This window comes from Urocampus carinirostris, chromosome 3, assembly GCF_059441175.1.
Source record: "Urocampus carinirostris isolate Australia breed hairy pipefish chromosome 3, RoL_Ucar_1.0, whole genome shotgun sequence".
Classification (NCBI taxonomy): domain Eukaryota; kingdom Metazoa; phylum Chordata; class Actinopteri; order Syngnathiformes; family Syngnathidae; genus Urocampus; species Urocampus carinirostris.
In genome coordinates, this window is record NC_142351.1 from 47,564,823 (window position 1) to 47,586,701 (window position 21,879).

General features: G+C 38.4%; 1 protein-coding gene across 4 annotated transcripts in view; it reads left to right on the plus strand.

Moving 5' to 3' along the window:
* The window catches only part of prdm16 (PR domain containing 16), a 269,776-nt gene that overhangs the window by 141,085 nt on the left and 106,812 nt on the right, over positions 1 to 21,879 (plus strand). For all 4 annotated transcript variants that reach the window (XM_088332122.1, XM_088332125.1, XM_088332124.1 and 1 more), the window contains exon 3: positions 6,580 to 6,627. In XM_088332122.1, coding sequence (XP_088188248.1) covers positions 6,580 to 6,627 — 48 coding nt within the window. The remainder of the gene's footprint in view (positions 1 to 6,579; positions 6,628 to 21,879) is intronic.

The window sequence follows — 21,879 nt, forward strand, 5'->3', positions numbered from 1 at the left end:
TCAAGGCCCCTATCTATGGGAAGTCCCAAAATAGTCCAATTTAACAGTTTCATAGGAGAGAAACCTTTAAAGGTCCCAAGACCCAGACTGAATTCATGGTGTATCCTTATTCAAACAGCCAGAAACTGATTCTTGCAGGAAAGTGTAAATATGTTGTTATCTGGAATGTTAAATGACAGCAAAGGACCTGTGAGAAAATAACAGCGGATACTTCATATTGTTACTTTTCTTCCTTTTTGGGACCAATTGAGTCCACTCCTTGATTTCGAGCCTTCCTCAGAAAATCGGCTCGTTTTGGAGGAGATAACACTTGGATAAAGTTTAGCTCTGCTTTTAAGCCCATTTGGCAGTGGGGAGTCTTTTGTCATTTAAGTATTATTTGATTGCCGCTTTTCCATTATACCGGTTCAGCACCGGGTCGGAATGGTGGGATATGAAAGTGTTTGGTTAATTTCAATTTGTTATGGTAACAGTGAAAATATAATTTCGAACATCTCACTGGATCAACTTTTGATCGGCTAACATAAGTTGCTATGATATAATCAACAACGCAAGCTCTTCATCATACCTCTTGTGAAAACCGTAAGTGCTGTCCATTTTACATTGATGGCTTAACAAGAACTGACACTCAAGAAAATGATTTGTCTTCCTTTCCTTCAAACTTCCTCAATGGTGGTGGAAAGTTAACCTATACTATAATCTTATTGATAAGACCGAAGACACATATCTCTTTCTTATCAACAATTAAAAGTAACAATGCCAAGGAAAACGTATTGCACTTGTAACCTTGCATTCACATTAGATTGATGCAATAACTTTTGCATAGAGTCGAATGAAAAAAAAAAAAAATCAGGGATGTTTGTTACCTTTTTCAAACAAAAAACTGTTAATTTAAAGGCGTTTAGGTATCATACGTGTTTCCTTATGTTCCTGCTAGTGTGTCACACATCTTTTCAATGTCGTTTGAATTTATCAATATGTCCCTAACCCACAATTATTTTGACAAGCTAATTGATGAACAATGAGAAACTTGGTCTTCACTCCATCCAAAAATCAATAATCTACCCCGTGAAATAAGGTTAAACCTATGTGCCAAGAAGCAACAAAAGTTAACAATAAATTTGAGCAAAACTTTCAATCTGTGGCTTTTTTTGCTGTGGCTGTGTCTGACAGGGCCCTGCTTAAAAAAACCTGAGGTTTGTTTACTGATGGTTCTTTTTGGAAAAGTTGTGGTTTTTGGGACATTCGTAGTCATCCATTGGGCAGACCTGCCTTACTGCTTGTATTATTCAGAGTTCTGAATTGTTCTTGGCAGCACAGGGCTAACATTTTCCTACGACGCAAACCCCGGGTTATCCTCCGAATGGGAAGATGAGCAACATGAGGTCAAGCTTCTTGGCTGTAGCATCCATGACTTGTAAAAATATATGTTCCCGAGCTAGGGCTCTTTTTGCAAGTATTAACTTTTTTTCGGCATGGAGCACAAAACACCAAGTGTGCATAACAGCGCTCAAGGGAAAAAAAGGGGACATTCGTATGCACCTTTCAAACAAATTTAGTTCTGGAAACGAGTGTAGCGGGATTTCGCTCTGCAGAGTTTTTTGGAGTGTGACACATCTTGTGAAAACAAAAGCTCTCAGTCACTTCACGCCTCTCTCTCCACTGCATGTTTTCTTTTTGTGTGCTCGGCCATCACGGCACGTCAATACGGATGGTGCTAAAGTGGCGTTGAAAGACTCCTGACTCTGTCCAATAACAAAAATTGCGAATTGAAACTTTAATAATGGGAGGGAGTCGGTCTCCTTCCCGCTCAGTGCGCAAACGGCCAGCCGACGTGGACATAGTGAGATAGATAAACACACGTTGATGCATGCTGCTAATGAGTGGAATGGTTGTGCAGGTGGCTACACTTTCATCAAGCCATAACTTGATTTGTTTTTGGTTGAGGTCATACGGACCAGGGCGAGCGCTACACACGTACACACACTTTCTAATTACCCTCGTGGCAATGTTTTCTCTTCTCACTGAGACATATTGACGTGTCAGCGCTCTGCGGGTTAGATACAGAACAAATGGACATTTTAGTTCTGTCTATCCAGTGGAAAAATCTATCCTTCACAACATAAGCTCGACTCTATTTGGACTTGTCTCACTGAGCCGGAGCAAAAGTCATTTTGAAATGGCGCGTGCAATAAATCAAAGCTGCAACCAGTCACTGGCCAATCATTTTTTCCAACTTTAATTATTATTGTATTTATTTGCATGTAGGGTTCTGTTGGTCTTTCAAGTTATCTGCATCAATATGTGTTTTGGACTGAATTGAATTGTCTTTATTGTCAATGATAACACACAGTAAACAGTGTATGCAACGAGATTAGACATAGCCCTCCTGGGTAAACATGTAATAAGGACTTAAAGAGGAAAACAAATATTTACAACATTGTGCGTAGAGACTGACCCAAGTTATAATAATAGTGCAATACTTTTGAAAGAAAACGAATGGTCCTTCATAACAACGGTGCAAAGAAAAGGAGGGTAATGACATTTAGCAGCAATAAAAATCCCAAATAAGACACAGGATAAATATTCTTACATAATGTGTGAGGTTTTATACATGTATTGGGTATTGGTCTCATCCTCATTACCACATGTTTACTGTAATTGTACAGAAGGTCCCTTGTGTAATAATTAGTTAAAATAATTGTCAATTTATTGAACAAGGTTGACACTGTTTTTTCCCCTTAAACAAATTTTGGTTATATGACTTACTTTACTGTAAGCATTTTAATTGGGGGCAACATGTAATGCATTTAGCACATATGTTGTCATTTCATGCATGGCAGCACGGCTGCGCAGTGGTTAGCGCATGTGCGGCACAGTTCTTAGCCTAACCTCTTGTGTGGGTTCAAATCCAGCTACCGGACTTCCTGTGCGGCGTTTGTATGTTCTCCCCGTGCTTGCTTGGGTTTCCTCCCACATTTCAAAGACATGCATTTCAGGTGGGTTGGCCGGTCCAAATTGTCCCTAGGGCGAGTTGTCTGTCCCTGTGTGCCCTGCGATTGGCTGGCAACCAGTTCAGGGTGTCCCCTGCCCACTGCCCGATGATTGCTGGGATGGGCTCCAGCACCCCCGCGACCCTACTTGAGGATAAGCAGTGAGATGAGGTGATTAGATGAGATGCTTGTCTGCATTCAGGTTAACAACATATTGATGATACGTGACTTTTTAGGCAACCCGACAAAATAGTTGGTTTGGTAAACAACAGTTGCTAGTTTTTCAGTGGGGGAGGAAAAACAAATTCGCCCATTCTCACAAGTCATAAGAAGTTTCTTTATTTTATAATAATGTATTATCATCATGATTCATAACAATGACATTTCCCAAGAAATATTAACATTGTAAGGCGAACAAAACAAACTATTTTTTCTGCGTGTTTCAACGTCACCAAGGTGCTTAAGAGAGAAACCCACGAAATCATTATTTGTTCCGGGATGCTGAATTTTAAATATAAAGTTTATTGGAGGTACTTCAAATGATAGTGTTCAAAATTGAGCAAACACACAATGGCTTGCATATTCAACTTAGCCTACCCATATCAGTTATACTTGTAAAATGATCAATGTGAGGACGGAGAATCTTATCATAAATGTACTTCTAAAGTACAAACAATGTTAAAATATGAATGAAATAAGTGCATAGATTATACACCATGCTGTTTTTTTTCTTTTTCCTCAAGCAGATCTTTTTATATATTAATATAATAAGAGTAAATATAGATATATTTCTCATTTTACAATTGACTTTAAGTTTTTTTTTGTTTTAGAAAATTATAAAAGTAATTCATAAAATTAACTTTAAAGTAAGAACAATAACATGTATCTGACATCTGCCATATTAGTGAATATTCCTTTTACAGATGATCATTTTTCTAATTTTATTAAAACAATTTATTCAAAACAATGATAAAATAAGAGAATAAGATACTAAAATGTGAAAAATATTCTTACAACAAAGTAGGATATTGTGTCTTGAAGCCATGACATTGTGCTTTAAACAAAGCCGCACAAGCCATGTTTTTAGAACCAAGCTTTTTTTTTCTTTATCAAGAGAATTAATTAGGCAACGACACATGTGAGCGAGCACGTCTGCACGAGCCCCCATCCATCATCTAAAATTGACAACATGGTTGCAGGAAAAGTACATGAAAGAACTATTATGCGGCAAAAGAGTAATGCCATGGTGACCACGGCAGATCCAGCAACAGATAAATGTCTTTTACTCCTACCTAATGGTCCGCAACCATTTCCTGACTCCTTTACTTGAACTCACCAAAATACAGCAAAACAACTGTTTAAAGGGCAGCAAATAAGAGGCATGCTTATTTTGAGGGTATTTTTTACAACAAATTTGCTTGAAAGCCAAGCATCCAAAAGTACTTATCACTTTCCATCAGTGAGTGTCAAGGAACAAGAAGTACTTTCTCATTGCAACGAAGTCGCCTCATCACTTCATTTCCTTTAACAGACACTGGCGGCATTCTGCTACCTAGTAAATATTGCTTGAAGGTTTAATTACACACACACACATAGACACAGCCTCAACTAAATTTCCTTCAATGCCAAAGCAGAGAATTAAGGTCAAATCTTTCGAGGCGTTCATTTATCAGGAGAGGCGTGTGTAATGTAATGGAATGTTTTCTTGTATGTGTGACCTTTTCATCCATAATGATATCCCTTTGGTCACAGTTGTTGCCCAAAGGGTTAGTGTGATGTACTACGAATACCCGCGTTCATGTCACAACCCCGCAGCCAAGGCCCTGCACGGCACGTAGATCAATACAGTGGTACCTCTACATCCAAGCTTACTCCGTCCAAGCATAGGATCGTGCTCGTTGCTTGAATTGCTTACAAAATGAGCAAGTTTTCCTAATAACGAAATAGTCAAAAAGAAATTAGCCCCTTCCCTACCTCCCAAACGATCAAAAGGAACCCCAAATAGCCTTGAAACACATCGTTCTGATCACTAAAAACACATTTAAATAGTAATTAAAAATGAAAATACAGTAAAAAGGTAAACACGATTATATTAACATAAAATAAAATGCGAGTTTATCATGATCACTTGTAGAGACGGGCAGTACGGCGGCACAGTGGCTCGCGCGTTTGTGGCACAGTTCGGAGGTCATGAGATTTAACCTCCTGTGTGGAGTTTGCATTTTTTCCCCGTGCTTGCGCGGGTTTCCTCCGGGCACTCCAGTTTTCTCCCACATGCATTTCAGGTTAATTGGCCGGTCCAAATTGTCCCTAGGTGAGAATAAACAAGTGAGTTGTTTGTCTCTGTGTGCCCTGCGACTGGCTGGCATCCGGTTTAGGGTGTCCCCTGCCCAGTGCCCGAAGATAGCCGGGATAGGCTCCAACAACCCTTCGACCTTTCTGAGGATAAGCGGTGCAGATAATGGATGGACTTGGAGAGACTCCAGTCGCCTTAACAAAGGTGTGTGCGTGGTGCGCAGATGTGGGAGTGGGGGTTGGGTTTCAGGAGTTTGACGGTGCGCAACTTTGGATGATTCTTAAACTTTTACTGTACACTTAAAATTAAAGTTTACATGAATGTGAACACCCGATCATTTTTTTATAGCACAATTATTTTTCCTTCTTTGCGTTTCAGGTTTCATTCATGAGTCTTTTTCCTTTTTAGCTGGACTCGCAACACTATCACTTTCTACAAGTATTTAAAAAAAAAGGAGAATTAAATAAAATAATTTATTCTATGAGATTTGTCTCTGCGTCCCCTTTGAAATGTTCCAAAAATGTGTAAGGCAAGTGTCATGAAAGAGAGATGTTGAATGACCAATTTCCACGTATTTTTCCCAGAAGCAACTTCCTCCTACTTGGTCAGTACCTCTTTAATTTTCTTTGTACATGCCAGCTTCTCTGGTTCATCCTCCTCTTCGCTGTTTTTTTTTTTTTTTTGCAACAGATATATAACTTCCCTCGGAAATTATTGGAGCAATGTACTGGGTAAAGTCTTCCAAGGCTTTGTGATCGGCATTCGCTTCGTTCCTATTGTATCTGTTGGCTTGGTCACTTAGATAAACACCATGCTTGTGTTTTTTCATTATTTCTTCCTCTTTTTCGATTGTCGTCATACTCTTTTCTTCTCAGACACCTCACTGTTTCCCTTTCCAAAACCCATGGCCAATGTCACAAAAGGTCACAAAAAGGAGATGCTAAGTAATGATATAATGTGATTAAAGAAATGCGATCGAAATGAACTTCCTGCGAAATACAGGTACCCGACATGTAAAACCAGGGGTGTGGAATCGAGTGTCTGATGCCAGGAGGCACAATCGCAAACTAGACCAAGCTGATGAAGCAGTGAGCGGTCTTGAGCAGTCTCTAGTGGTAGCCTCTGAGACTGTTGATGTAAAGGATTTCCATTCGTAGAGCAAGCAAGATTTTTGTTTAAAAAAAAAAATGTTTATTGAAATTATTTTGTGTGGAACTATATAGAGGTACCACTGTAGTTTGGTGGTAATTTAGTTTTTTGTCCTGATAATCATAATTCTTCTCTTCCCAGATGATGAATGACCACGACGAGTCCTCGCCTGACAGCTGCATCAAAAAGGTAGGACCTGTTCACGTGAGCCTCAAAAGCTTGGTGTTGTTTTTGTGTGACGAAAGTTAATGCAAAGAAAAGTTCGACCGTGTGGAAAGAGCAACAAAATGCTGACATGCAGAACATAAACATTACCAGTCCAACGTCGTCATTCAGTCCCCTTAGGAAAATAGACTGATACTTGGCAATAAGAGCGATACATTTCATTAGCCAGCCACTGACCACTTTATGGGATGATAAATTTATTGATGAGATGTCACCGGGTCAAGACAAGCCTGTGCTGGTGTCCGTGTCCATCTAATGGTCCATGACAAAACAATGTCCGCCACCAAGTGGACGGACCCTCGATGGGACTTGAAGAACCCATGAAGCATGGTGTAAGTTGAGGTCATTGACAACAGGGGGTCTACAACTGACATCTCAATGACTATAAGCCATATGCTGTAAAATGACTTTTTCTTATGTTGTATTTCAGAAGCTTAAGAACAAGTACTGTTTACACAAAAAACGGTATATGAATAAAAATAGACTGTAGTTGTAGATCCAGCCATCCTTTATCCTCACTCGGATTGTAGTTGCGTTGGAGCCAATCTCAGCTATTTGGGCATTGGGCGGGGGACTCACAGAGCTGGTTGCCAGCTAGTCGCGGGGCACACAGAGACAAACAACTCACATGTTCATTCACACCTAGGGACAATTTGGACCTGACATGCATGTTTTTGGAATGTGGGAGGGACCCGGAGTGCCGGGAGGGAACACACGCAGGCATGGGGAGAACATGAAAACTCGGCACAGGAAGGTCAGTAGCCAGGCTTGAACACAGGGCCTCTGATTGGTGGGGCTGGCACGCTAACCTCTCATCTGCTGTGTCATGTTGTTGTAGATATGTCAAAATGTTAATGCAAATCAGAGCTCATTTATCATGTTTTTCAGTATAATGTGTTTGCATGAAGCTAGAAAACCTACATAAGATAAGGTTATTTATTTATTTGAAAATGTTGTGGTCATTGCAGATGTTCTTACTAAAGGAATCCCTTGGGGCCTTAGCGGATAATAAAAGGCACTATTAGTTGCAATTCTAAAATAAACCTGGAAAAGTGACCAAAATCACAGGACAAGCAAAAAATAAATATACATACAAACCATGTTGGTAAGATTTTTTTAAAGACTTTTTCTCACTTCAGGGAGCAATTTTCTTTTACGAAATAGTATTTTAAATTATTGCATTGAGTAAAATTAGAAATAAAATATGACAATTATCAGCCTCGTTTCATAACAGATCAATTTACACATTTTAAATATATATTTTTTTCTTATTTGACTACATTTTTATTCATTTTACCAACAGAGTTAAAACTCTATAAAATAAGTTATTTGACCACATTTTTGTAAAAATATTTTTTCATTTTTTTATTCAAACTTTATTTAAAACAAGTTTTTCTGGTGAAATAATAACAGTTTCTTCATTGTATATTTTTTCAATTTTTTGGGCCACATATATATATATATATATATATATATATATATATATATATATATATACATATACAGTTTCTTGTACTATATATTTTCAACTTCCTATTTTTCTATTTTCCTAATATTTCCTCTTGTTATGAATGCATCTATGTTATTTTAAACACTGAAGAGCTATTATGCAATTATGCCTTATCCCACTAGTTCCAACTACTCTTTTGTTCCCAAGGATTGTTAAAAAAGTCCAACACATCGTAGTTCAAGTCTTTCCTTTTCCGGATTTAGTTCAACATAGACAAAAAAATATATTTTTTTACATTCCCAGTCCAACACAGCACACACCCGTCATAATAAATACAAAAATGTGCAATTACAAGCAGAACACAAACACACAATGCCCCTCACACAGGTCATTATGCAGAGTGTGAGTTGTGGTGGGCCCTCACCAGGTGGCAGTGGTCAACATTCCTGTTATGAATATGAATGAAATTATGCAGGCGCCATTTCTTATGACATGACTCATTCATCTGCATCAAACACATACGAATTAACTTGTCCTGCCTTTGCCGTTGCTTGGCTTAATTAAGGCAGAATGTTAATTGGGTTTTAGATTTTGAATAAATTATCAGTACTCTATTGGTTGTCATGCAGCATTTGCTAAATGTTTTGAAATAGTTTGACTAATTTAGATGCTAATTTCTTCTAAATTATTGATCCACAGCATATAAAATGAATAATAACAAAACACCAACTACAGTACATATATTGTTTACTTTCAGATACTATTTAAATTAAAGTCAGAATTCAGATGTATAATTCAAATGCACTAACTCATTCACATGTGTTGAAAAGAAGTTGTTTGGAATAAAATGACCCATTCTAAATAGTGACTGGAAAGAGAATGTCATAACACAAAGGCTCATTGTCTACAATCAATTTAATAGTCAAGTCAAGTCACATTTATTTAAATAGCACTTAATCACAAGATGTCTCATAGGACTGCACAGAATTACAATTACACCACCCCCTGATCTTAAACCAACATGCGGACAAGGAAATACTCAAAACCTCAGGACGAGGAAAATAAGAAACCTTGAGAAGGGGCCTAAAAAGAGGCAATCCAGGATGACCATGGTCCAATAACATAACAATACACAGAACATAGTGAACATCAATAAATATATTCTTTTTGTGTGAATCACTATAACAATAAATCACAGTATTTATTTCCCTTCGATCTGCAAATTTGCACTGCATTTTGTGACTAAATGTTTTGTGACTGAAAATCTATTTGAATTAGAATTGTCTTAATTGTCATTGATAACAATCAGTCCCAAATGTATGAGTTCCGGGAGACTCTACGCATTATTGACCAAGCATGTATCCAACAGAGAAAGTAAGAAAAATTAGAGGCCGATAAGAAATAAAGTAACTCTCTGGAGAACTATTAGCCGCTGCACCTGTGTGCACCGCCATCTTTATTATGGTAAAAAGCTGGTGCAGAGAAAGCAATATCCTGTATATTGATTGGAGCTTGTTGTATAAGTGTGACAGGGTTAGTGGGACTAAGTCAATTATGTACAACAAGACTAAGTTCAAATGAATAAGTAAAAAGTCCACGAAGAAGAAACATATTGAGGTCTCTTAATGTGTTTGTATCCACAAACACTATTTCAGCCTGAAAAGAGTAGATTATCAATTATTTTTAAAAACCCTGTTTAAACGCATACTCCCATGCCCCAGCCCCTAACCTGAACATCATCAATATTCTTTCTTTGAGCTTGTTATCGCCTGCACTTAACATGGTAGGTGCGTTTTCAGGCCAAAGTGATTTTCCAATCTTGCCGTCGTATCCTTAGCTTCCATAATCACTGTCTATCCCAATTGAAAGTGCATTTGAGAACATGTGCATGCTCCCGTCAGCACGCAGACAGAAAATAAATCAATCTTCGATCTGAATCCCCCTTATTCATCCTCGGCTTATTCCTTGGCTCTCTGGCCAGCTTTGTGAACAGGATGGTGTTGTTCAAGCTATAGATGGCTATCATAGGCCATCGAGGGAAGTATCAGGGATTGTTTGACTTGGTTTGCTCCGACCACACAAAACCTTCACTATCCGTCTGTTTAGCTGTCTAGGCCCTGCTTACACTGACTCGCCCTTGTAGAAGTTAATAGGGTGTCAGAGGAGGGCTGTTTCTTTTTCAGAGTCCCGGGATTTAAAGGTGATATAAAGACGGGGGAGGCGATGAAGACAGTCTGCGCTTTGTGTGTGTCTACGCTAATCCTCATCTTCAGAAGAGCTCTGCTGTCCGCCCTGATGTGTGTAAACATGCCGCGCAGATCAGATGGCAGATAATGACTTCCAGATAGACACCCTCCATTGAGGCGGTGAAGAAAATCAATGAGCGCTGATTGCTTTTTTCCCCAAGTTGATCGTCTCACCCCCTGAAGGCTACTATCTTTCTCTCGTCTCCTTTCTTGGTTCACGCGAATTGAATCAGTTCTTGTTGCTTTTCATGGAAGGTTAACTTTTAAAGCGAAATGTGTCGTTAGGATTTTCGTAACTGTGTCAAACTCAGTGGTTTACTTGCGAGCATGCTTGACTTCATAACACCCTGATGTTCTCTAAAGATTAATTAATGGATTCTGACGGTTGCGTAAATCTCAACGAGTTGTTTTGGGATGTTCTCTGATCACAGAAATGAAGTGGCGGGCCAAGCATTTCATTCTTAGGTTTTCAAAATTGCCACGTCGGCAAAAATCCAGCCCTAGATAACGATTTTATAAAGCTGTGATGCATATAAAAAGCATCAATATTAACCACATACAATTTCATTTTTATTTAGGAACGAAGCCATATTTTACTCAAACAAATGCTATTTATTCGTGCACCAACCCCACCCTCCTTCCTTTCTTCCAGAGAATGTAAATCACTCTGTTGTACAAAGTTTCTGTGCATTTCAAGTCAAGTCAAAGTCAAGTCAAATTTATTTATATAGCCCTTAATCACAAAAATGTCTCAAAGGACTGCACAGGATTACAGTTACAAAATTACACAATTACCTGATCTTAAACCAGCATGCGGGCAAGGAAAACTCAAAAACCTCAGTGTGAGGAGAAAAGAGAAACCTTGAGAAAGGACCTCACATGTGGTAATCCCCCTTCCAGGATTGACCAGGGTGAATTACAATTAGCATTACTGTACACATAATAGTAAACATAAGGTAAGATGTTGAAAATGTCCGGAAAGTGCATGACATCAACGACGCCCCCAGCCTGCAAACCAGTCCAGAAAGTCTATGACGGCCACGACGCTGCCTCCCGTCTCTGCCAGCCGGTAAATGCAGGGGTTGACATGCTGCAGGTCAGACGCCGGTCCGCTGACCCATCCCAAATCATCCTTCTCCTTCGTATCAGCCAGGCAGGCGTCGGAAAAAGACAGGACAAAACAGAATATGAGGTGGGCATCAATCATATGCTTTGAAATAGAAGTGTGTCTTAAGTCTCGATTTAAAAACTTCCGTTGAGGTTGCAGATCTTATCTCCAGAGGCAGGGCGTTCCATAACACCGGGGCCCGGATGGAGAACGCTCTCGAGCCCGCAGACTTCTTGGCTCTCGGAGTCACAAGTAGACCGGCATTTTCCGAGCGCAGACTCCGTGCAGGAACATAGGGGGAAATCAAATCGGAGAGATAAGAGGGTGCAAGCCCATGCAAACATTTATATGTTAATAAGAGAACCTTAAAGTCACATCTTAAGTGGACTGGGAGCCAGTGCAAGTTGGCCAATACAGGAGTAATATGCTCAAACTTTTTGGTCTTAGTCAAAAGTCTAGCTGCCGCATTCTGAACCAGCTGCAAACTTTTAATGCTAGACATCGGGAGACCAGAAAGCAATACATTACAGTAATCAAGCCGAGAAGTAATAAACGCATGAATTAAAATCTCTGCATCTGATTGGGACAGCATCGAACGAATCTTCGCAATATTACGGAGGTGGTAGAAAGCTATTCTAGTAATATTTTTCACGTGTAACTGAAACGACAGATTAGGATCAAATATAACACCTAGATTTTTGACCGAGTCACTATGGGTGATATTACATTTGTCTAGGTTCAGGGTAGTGTTTGAAAACAACTGACGACAGTGAGCTGGATCAATAATCAACATTTCATTTTTTTCTGGGTTAAGGCGTAAAAAATTATTTGACATCGATCTTTGAATCTCAGTAAGGCAAGCCTCCAGATTTCTAAAACTTAAATGTCCATTTTTTTTCCAGTGGCACATACAGTTGAGTGTCATCTGCATAGCAATGGAAACTAATATTATACTTGCGGATAATGTCACCAAGCGGGATCATATAAATACTAAAAAGAAGGGGGCCAAGTACAGAGCCTTGAGGAACACCACAAGGGACATTAGATTGTTTAGAGGTCAGATTGCCATAGTTAACACATTGCATCCTGTCTGACAGGTAGGACCTAAACCACGAGAGTACAGTTCCTGAGATACCAATGCGTTCTAGACGAACCAATAATATGTTGTGGTCGACCGTATCAAAGAGATCCAGTAGCAGTAACATTGATGAGGCACCAGAATCTATTGTTAAAAGGAGATCATCGGTTACTTTAGCAAGGGCTGTCTCAGTAGAATGATTTGCCCTAAATGCTGACTGGACAGTTTCAAAAAGGTTATTTTCTGACATGAAGTCATTTAGCTGCTGTGCAACGACCTTTTCAAGTACTTTCGCAAAAAATGGCAGATTTGACACTGGCCTATAATTACCTAGGCTTTCTGGGTCAAGGTTAGGTCGCTTAAGCGTGGGTTTAATGACGGCAGACTTGAAGGCTACAGGAACAATACCCGAGGATAGCGATATATTAATAATATTTAAAACTGATGGTCCTAAGATCCCAAACAGATCCTTCACCAGTGAAGCTGGAAACGGATCAAGCAGGCACGTAGTTTGTTTGGCCCTACTGACCATCTGTGTTAGATTATCAAGGGACAAATCATTGAAACTGGAGAATGTTTCTGAACAACCGCTGACACAGTCCATACCTAGCACCTCCACATCTTTGATATAGGAGGAGGAAACAGAGCGTTCTTTTAAAATTTCATTCCTGATTAGTTCTTTTTATTAAAAAATTCCATAATGTCATTAGCAGAATAAGTGCAACCATTTGGGTTAAGTTGTTCTCTGGTAAGTTTCGCCACTGTGTCAAACAAAAATTTCGGATTATTCTTATGTTCAACAATAATCTTAGAGAAATACGAAGCTTTAGCTGAGGCAAGAGCTACTTTATATTTCAGCAAACTGTCACACCAGGCCAGTCGAAAAACCTCCAGCTTAGTAGTGCGCCAGTTTCGTTCAATTTTTCTGCAACTTTGTTTGAGTAACCTAGTTTCTTCAGTAAACCAAGGTGTATTCTTCTTGGGTCGGAATTTATACTTTAGGGGCGCCACAGAATCAAGAACATTTACCAAAGCAGTATTGAAGTTGTTTGTAAGTGAGTCAACAGACCCAGTGTACGAAGGGAAGGCTGCAGTTACTGTAGGTAATAATTCTTTTAAGGCTAACACCGTTTTAGGGCGGATATTGCGACTGCCAAAGCCTAAATTTTCCTTATCACAGTAAACATTAAACAGCACCTCACATTTAACAAAATAGTGATCAGAGATGGCATTAGGATACGGTAACACTGTAACATTTGAGGCTACTACGCCACGGGTCAGGACAAGATCTAGAGTGTTCCCATCTTTATGAGTGGGCACATCAACTATTTGATTGAAACCAAATGTATCAATCAGTGACTTAAATGCAATTGCAAGTGAATTTGATGGGGAGTTTATGTGAACATTAAAATCACTAATAATTACAACATTGTCCGCATAAGTTACTAAGTCTGTTAACAGTTCCGAAAATTCTTCCAAAAAATTTGAGTATGGTCCAGGCGGGCGATACACAACAACTAAATAAATTGGTGTTGACATTAAGGACCTCATAACAAGTGCTTCAAACGTTTTAAAACTAGTAGGGGTATTAGAAGTAAATTTCAACCTATCTTCCGATATAAGAGCAACACCTCCACCTTTTTTGCATGGTCGTGCCAAGTGCGAACTCACAAAGTTAGGGGGAGAAGCCTCATTTAACACTACAAACTCATTTGGTTTTAACCAGGTCTCACAAAGGCCAATAAGGTTAAGATTGTGTTCATTAATAAGGTCATTGACAAGTAAAGCTTTGGAGGCTAGTGATCTAATATTAAGAAGGCCAAGCTTCAGCACTGTGGACTGAGCTGAAACCTTTCGCGAGTTTTGAACCTTAATGGCAACCTTAGTGGTAACCACCACAGGATTAGACTGCCGGTCCCGGGTCTTGTGCCTTGCATGACGGCAGATGCGGCCCGAATTCCATACCACAGGAATATTGTTGACAGGTGGAGTAGCGGGATAACTATTCAGTTCCATCAAGAAGTTATTTTCTATAAGTATTGAAGCTAATGATCAAAGTTGAGTCTGTCCTGTTGTATTTCGGGCATACATTTTTATTAGATTTAGGGCTGAAAAGTCAACAGAAGCCTCCTGGACAATCATAGTTTGTGAAACTGGTGACGTTTCCCGTGGCCTGCTAGCAGGTGCAGACTTGCCAACTCGGCATCTGTTTGGCTAAACCAACAGCTTTATTGAAATTAAATGATCTGCATTTATATAGCGCTTTTCAAGTCAAGACTTCCCAAAGTGCTTTACAGTGTGCTTCACAATAGAGGCCGTGCAGCCATGTAAGGCGCTAACCTGCTTATTGGGGGTGTTAGGGGTTCAGTGTCTTACACAAGGACACTTCGACATCTAACATGGAGGAGCCGGGAATCGAACCTGCGATCTCTTGATCCCGAGACGAGCTCTCTACCTCCTGAGTATTGTCACTTATTTAATGCCTTTGGGCCTGCAAAAATGATTGTGTAGGTTTTAATGTGACTGGTTAAAGGCTTAGATATGAAAGCACACATCTGGAACCAGCACAACGGTGGAAAAATCAATGAAAGGAAGTTGACAGGCGATTTAGAATTTTATAATTAGTTTTCATGGCAAATATATCATTAACATTCCGTGATTCCAATTTTTTCTTAGGCCAGCAAAGAAGGCCTTTCAGGCCCTGACGGCCCACCACTATAGAAATGTATTAAATGTGTTTTTAATGCATGGAGGCTCCTAAATGAAAGCATGACAGGGGTTGAAATGAACTCTGACCCTAGAGTAGATTTTCCCCACTCTGCTGTATGTCATTACAGCCAAAGGGGTCCACTGCAGCTGTGGCCGTGCATGTGCATACACGTGAATATGATTTTTTTTTTTTTTTACCGTATCAAACTGGATAAAGGAGGTTTTAAATAGGCTCGCTAAATGACCCTGAATGTACGAGAGCTATTATGTGGACAGACTGAGGCTAATGGGTCACAAAAATGATCCATGGCTTCAGGCCATAGTTTACCTCCTGCCAACTGCAACTCAAACCACCAATGTCCTGAAATTGGCCTGTGATTGATTGATAATTATGATAATTTATTTGAAATGATTATCTGGATATTATTATCACTGCCACCCTGGTGTGCCACGGTTCAAAGTCATTTTTCATCTTGCTGAACATCACAAATGGCCTACGGATATGACGTATACATTTCCCAATATGTTCTGTACTATTTTCATTTGATAAATACTCTTTTTAGAATTTGAAACATGTCAAATATTTAAAATTGAATATCTATATAATTTGGAAAGAAAATAAATGAGAAGATGCTGTGTTAAAGTTCATTCTTTATCTACATACAATAATCATGTTGTTGACAAAATTATAATTCAGTATCAACTTTAGCTAAAGTTGCTTTTTTGGCAAGCACATGGTTCATTCAGTTCTTCTCAAGTTCTCAAATAATATTGTTTCTCGATGGGTTTGTGCTCTTCTAAATTAGGTATTAGAGTGGGTATTGTTTAAGAACTGAATATGTATGATCGATTGTGAACGAAAAGTTGGTCGGTTTGGTTAGTTGGATCCCTTAACCACGTGGGTCATAGAGGCACCATTTCCTGTGGACTGTCTTCGGTGGTGTGCCTTGTAGTCCAAGTTACCAGAGGTGTTTTACATTAAAGAGATGCAGGGGGCAACAAAGGGTGTTTGCAAGATTCAGAACATCCCTTCATTCTATGGACAATGTGAATCCATCACTCCTTAGCACGCCACTCTGAAACATACTGGTTTGAAAATAACCAGAAGCAAATGTTATTGCTGATTTAATAAATGTTGGGATCTATTAATCTGTCTGTCTGTCTGTCCATCTGTCTATCTGTTTGTCTGTCTGTCTGTCTGTGTGCATGTCTGCTTGCCTGCCTGCCTGCCTGCCTGTATATCTGTCTGTCCGTCTATTTTTAAACATACGTAAAATTACCATTGATAGATGGATAGATAGATAGATAGATAGATAGATAGATAGATAGATAGATAGATAGATAGATAGATAGATAGATAGATAGATAGATAGATAGATAGATAGATAGATAGATAGATAGATAGATAGATAGATAGATAGATAGATAGATAGATAGATAGATAGATAGATAGATAGATAGATAGATAGATAGATAGATAGATAGATAGATAGATAGATAGATAGATAGATAGATAGATAGATAGATAGATAGATAGATAGATAGATAGATAGATAGATAGATAGATAGATAGATAGATAGATAGATAGATAGATAGATAGATAGATAGATAGATAGATAGATAGATACTTTGTTCATCCCCGAAGGGAAATTCACATTTCCAGCAGCATCCCTGAGCTGAGAACAATCGAAAATAACACGGGAGCTGCTGGACACAGTGCTTATCGGTCCATTGACCCAATATCCCATATTAGAAGATTCAAAGGGGAGATGGATAATAATTTGGAATGGCATTTATTCAATTACCTATTTTTTTATGTTGTCATTCATTATCAGCTAATTACTTGGTACTTGGTTGGTCTGACCCAACTAAATGTCTTGATTTAAAAAGGTGACCCACCAACTGTATATTTGTAATCGAATAGCACTCGTCCAGTCCATGCAATAGTATTCCGGTCACAAAGACCCTAATTGTGTCCCTGTGGTGCTTCAACTCAAAACAACTAAACTAAAAGAAAAGCAGAATTGGTATGTATTTTTATGCATTTTTGGTGGTATCTGTGCTGTAATAATATTTGTGGTTTTCACTGTGCCCCAAGATGACTTAATGATGATATGGGTCTCTTTCTTCTGCTAGGCAGGGTTTCTTTTAACGGGACCCGAGTGACATGTTTTATATGGCTGCAAAACACCCCCAAAACACATACACGCACATGCACACGCAGACAGACAAATATTCCGAGATTATACTCACATGTTCAAAATCCTGCACGTTAAAGAATGTTTGCTTCGTGGACAGGATAATCTTTCAAAGCATACCCTCGCCTCCTGACACTGTCAAGATCACACAAAAATGAAGTTGAACCCATCTTAACTTGAGATAATATCTCGTCATTTTCAGTGTATACACGTGTAGTTAGAAATAATACACACTAATTAAAAAGGGTTTGATGGCAATCTGGGGCAAGGAGAATGTTTTACACAGCTGTATATAACATTTTTAACATTTGTATATATTCCACTTTGGAAATCTAAAATATACTCCCTTTTGTTTCAACACTTGCTTGACAGATGTGTCTGTCAAGTTGGCAATAATATCCTCAGGGTTTTTATTTAATGACTCTGTTGAGATCTTTTGGGCAAAAGTCTTGATTTTCTGGATATCTTGTCTAAGCCAAAAAGTTTGAAAGGCATTTTGGAAGCAGGAGACAAGGTGAGATGGAATGAGCATTTAAATGGTCTTACTGTCTGGCATGTCTGTGGTATTTTTTTTTAGGGATGGATACTGTTGAATGCTGTCATTATGCTGCGAAAGTGTACATGTTTGAGTGTTTTGTTTTGTTTTTAACCTACATTACCACTTGTGTATTTGTGTCTTATACCTGTTGTTACTCCTGATATTGTTCCCAGAAGTTGTCTAATTTATTCAGTTAATACATCTTTGTCCCTCCATCATTTGTGTGGATTTAAGTGTTAGAAAGAGGATGTGCATAGAGTACAAGAATAACCCCAAAACAGTGTTTTTGTCGCTCATTTACTGTCTGGAAAGGTATGCCAAAACAACTTCATTTTTTTTAACTACTTTGCACTCCTCTTGTTATAAGATATCAAAAAAGAAGTAGACACGAGACATAGAAGAAAGACAAATTGCCAAAAATTTCATTTAATTTTTGCCATTAATAGGTTTTTCATTAAATACCAAGGTCTATATCAGTAGTGAGTATTGAAGTTTTAAGAATTTTTAAACATTTGAAAAATAAGAATGGATTGCCATACTAGGTGACCTGCAACAGGCTTTTTCTTCCTCTGCATGCTCGAATCAACATCCGGTTCTTGGGAAAAGACGGGTAAAAACAAGCCCTGGAGCAGCTGTTCCGTTGAAGTTTTAATTTCTGTAAAACAAAAAAAATGAGTCAAAGATAATATTCTGGGCTAGTAAGTACAGAACAAGGCTGTGTGGTTTCACGAGTATGCTTTTAAGATAGCTGAGAATTTTCATGTACTAGAGGGGAGGATTTTTTAACAAAAAACACGATGTGAGACACTGTAGCGATTCAAAAACAACTGAATGAATGGATATTTAAAGGAGTCTGTTGATGAAATCACACAATGAATAATAACCAGTTTTCCGAATGATAATTTGGCGGATTATTTACAACTTAATGAACCAGATAGAAATGACTGAAATAATCAAAATGCTGTAGCCGAAAACGCATAAAACGGTGACTAAATATGCAGTGACACATTTTAATATTGCAACAGTATCAAGCATGAGGACACTATACTAACACTATTTGTTTTATTCCAAAAGCTTATAATCATAATTGTAGATTAAACGGGTACCTACTCAATTATTAGAGGAAATACTCCATGAAAATGTTGTAATTATGGTTGAATACACACATCCTGCCTTGTCTAGAGTATGCGTTTGCAAACAGTCACAAACGCCAAAACTTGTTGCTGGTCCAGTTAGAAAATTAAAAAGTGCAAGACTGTTTCAAAATACTCATGTGAAAAAATATCAATAACATATCAATAACAATAACAATCCCAAAAATTGTATGAAAGTCCATTAAAGCGACTCGCTTGTCGAAGGCAGGCTTTGGTAGTGCCTTGTGGTATAACTTGATGATCCAGGAGACGTTGCCACGGAAAACAGGACGCTGCAGTGAAAAGATAGGGGGTTGTTTGGTCCTGCTTGTCAATAAGTATTTTCATGTTCGTCAAGGAAGATAAAGTTAATCTGAATGTGTGGATGTATGGTTGTGTTTAAACAGAAACCTTGCTTTCAGACATGATTTAATAGTCGATAGTAAAATTATATTGTTATATTATAAAATGATTGGTCAGATAGTCAGTCAAAAGTGTCACAGCCCCTGAAATAATGCATCTATGTTCAAGACAAGGATTGAAACTTGCAGAGGACAAAAAACAGCCGGAGACTTGAGAGTGGAAGTGTGGGGGTGGGGGAGATACTTGATGGGGAGGAATGCCAGAAAGCCCAAGGGAGACCCGGACTGGCAGCCCAGTTTACAGACACGGTCTGTCTGGGTCGAAAGACGGCCGGGGTGGCCCAGCCAAGGCAAGGTCATGTGAAAAAAACAAAAAAAGTCAGCGTTTCTCCACCCACCCACCTATCCATCCATCGAGATCCATCCAACTTGATGCATACACGCTTTAGCTGCCAGAAGTCTGTGACATTTGCACCCACTACAAAGGGGGGGAAAAGAATGAGAAAGATGGAAGTGAAGGATGAGACACAGCAAGTCTGTCCCTAACAGCTCTTTGGGGAGCTTTGAGCTATAGAGCGCTAGGTGAAGCGTAGCGCATGTTGAGGCTGTACTGTATGAACACATGAGACATCGCACAGCGACACATAGGGGCACGTAAAAGCACAACATGTTCACATGTTTGAACTGGCATGCAATCGCTGAAAGATATACAGTACATCACAGCGTATCGTAACTATACTGTATATTCAGACATAGCTATGGTGCCTTCTAGTGACTGCAGGCATTGGATTCTCAATGTTCCTTTATTTTTTGGCATTGGGAAAAAATTGTTTATTAAGAAAAGAAATACATCCATGGTAAATGTAGAATAAAACTCAATAGCATCAATTGGAAGCACTTTGAGTCTCTAGAAAAGGGAATATGAATTTAGTGCATATATTGCATCAGTCAAATGCAGTGAGGTTGGTAATCGTAAATGAACCTACGTCTTATCCCTCATTTGATCGGAGGAGCAAGGAAGCAACATATAAACTGCATGAAAAAAATCACATTATATTGTCTTACGTTAACTTATCAATAAGGTTTGTGCACTTCTCTTTTTGTATAAAAATATTAGATATGTAATCGTCTTTATGGAAAAACGTTTATGCAACAAGAACAAATATTACCGGTTGGCTTGACTTGCTGTTAGTCTGCTAATACTATCACTAATTCTACACAGTATGATTACCAGTATAATCCAGTTATTTATTATTCTATAAATAAGGACCATTTGTTCAATGAGGTATTAATTTATTTAGTAATTTGATTACTCTTTTTGTGTTAATTAAACAGAGGTTAAGTAAGTGTCCGCAATAATAGTTATAGTTTAACATTTAAAGACTAAACCTGTAACACTACCCGGGTGATATATGGTCTTTTTTTCCATGAGTTTTAAGTTATTTTACTGTGTATTGTGTAGGGCAGGGTTCAGTAACAGGTGGCTCCGAAGCAGGATTTGGTTCCTTGGCACTCCCTAGTTGCGCCGTGGTGCGTTTTTGTAAATGTTTGAGAGTGAAAATGATATGGTCTCTGTAGGAGTAAAAACATGACACAAACATTCCTAACGTTTACAAATGAACATTGATAAAGAAGAAATCTGGTTTATTGTGTGTATTTATCATAATTATTATTATCATTATTATTATTATTGTTGTTGTTCTTATTATTATTATTTCACTATTGTCTTGTAATACAAACCTATTTAAATATGTATATTTGTGACGTGTTTGTTGAATGTGAATACACAGGAGAGCTAGCTTTCAGACACAATTAATAAGGAAGTCGAAGGGTTAGGATGAAATAAGCATATGCAACCTCCTATTCCTTTACAGACATGATACATTAACATTGTTTATGGTATGTGTTGTTTTTTTTTTTTTGTGTGGCTCCAAACAGACGTTTTTTTCTCGTATATGGCTCCTTCAACATTTGGTTTGAAGATACTTTGTGCACCAAATCAGAATCCTTGGTCTCATTATCGCCCCCTTTCATGAGGCAAGATAATTGTGTGCCTCTCTGCAGTGCAGACACTCAGCACAGTAATACATCACATCCTAATAGTCATTAAATGATATTCATTACATAATTTAAAAATGCAGCAATCTTCAAAAGGAAAATCAAAAAATTGTGAAATTAGACAAAAAAGAACACTAAATAAATAAACCTAAAATATACTATTTTAATGTTATATTTTCATGATGAAATGTGAGGTACAGCCTGGTTACTGTAATGCATTATTATTAACAATATTATAATGACACAGGTTTCCAGTTTAGTGGAGAAAAAAAAGTGTTCCTCTCTCTTTTCTCATTTTTTTCTGCCTTGAACCCAACTCAAATCCATCCGAGCAA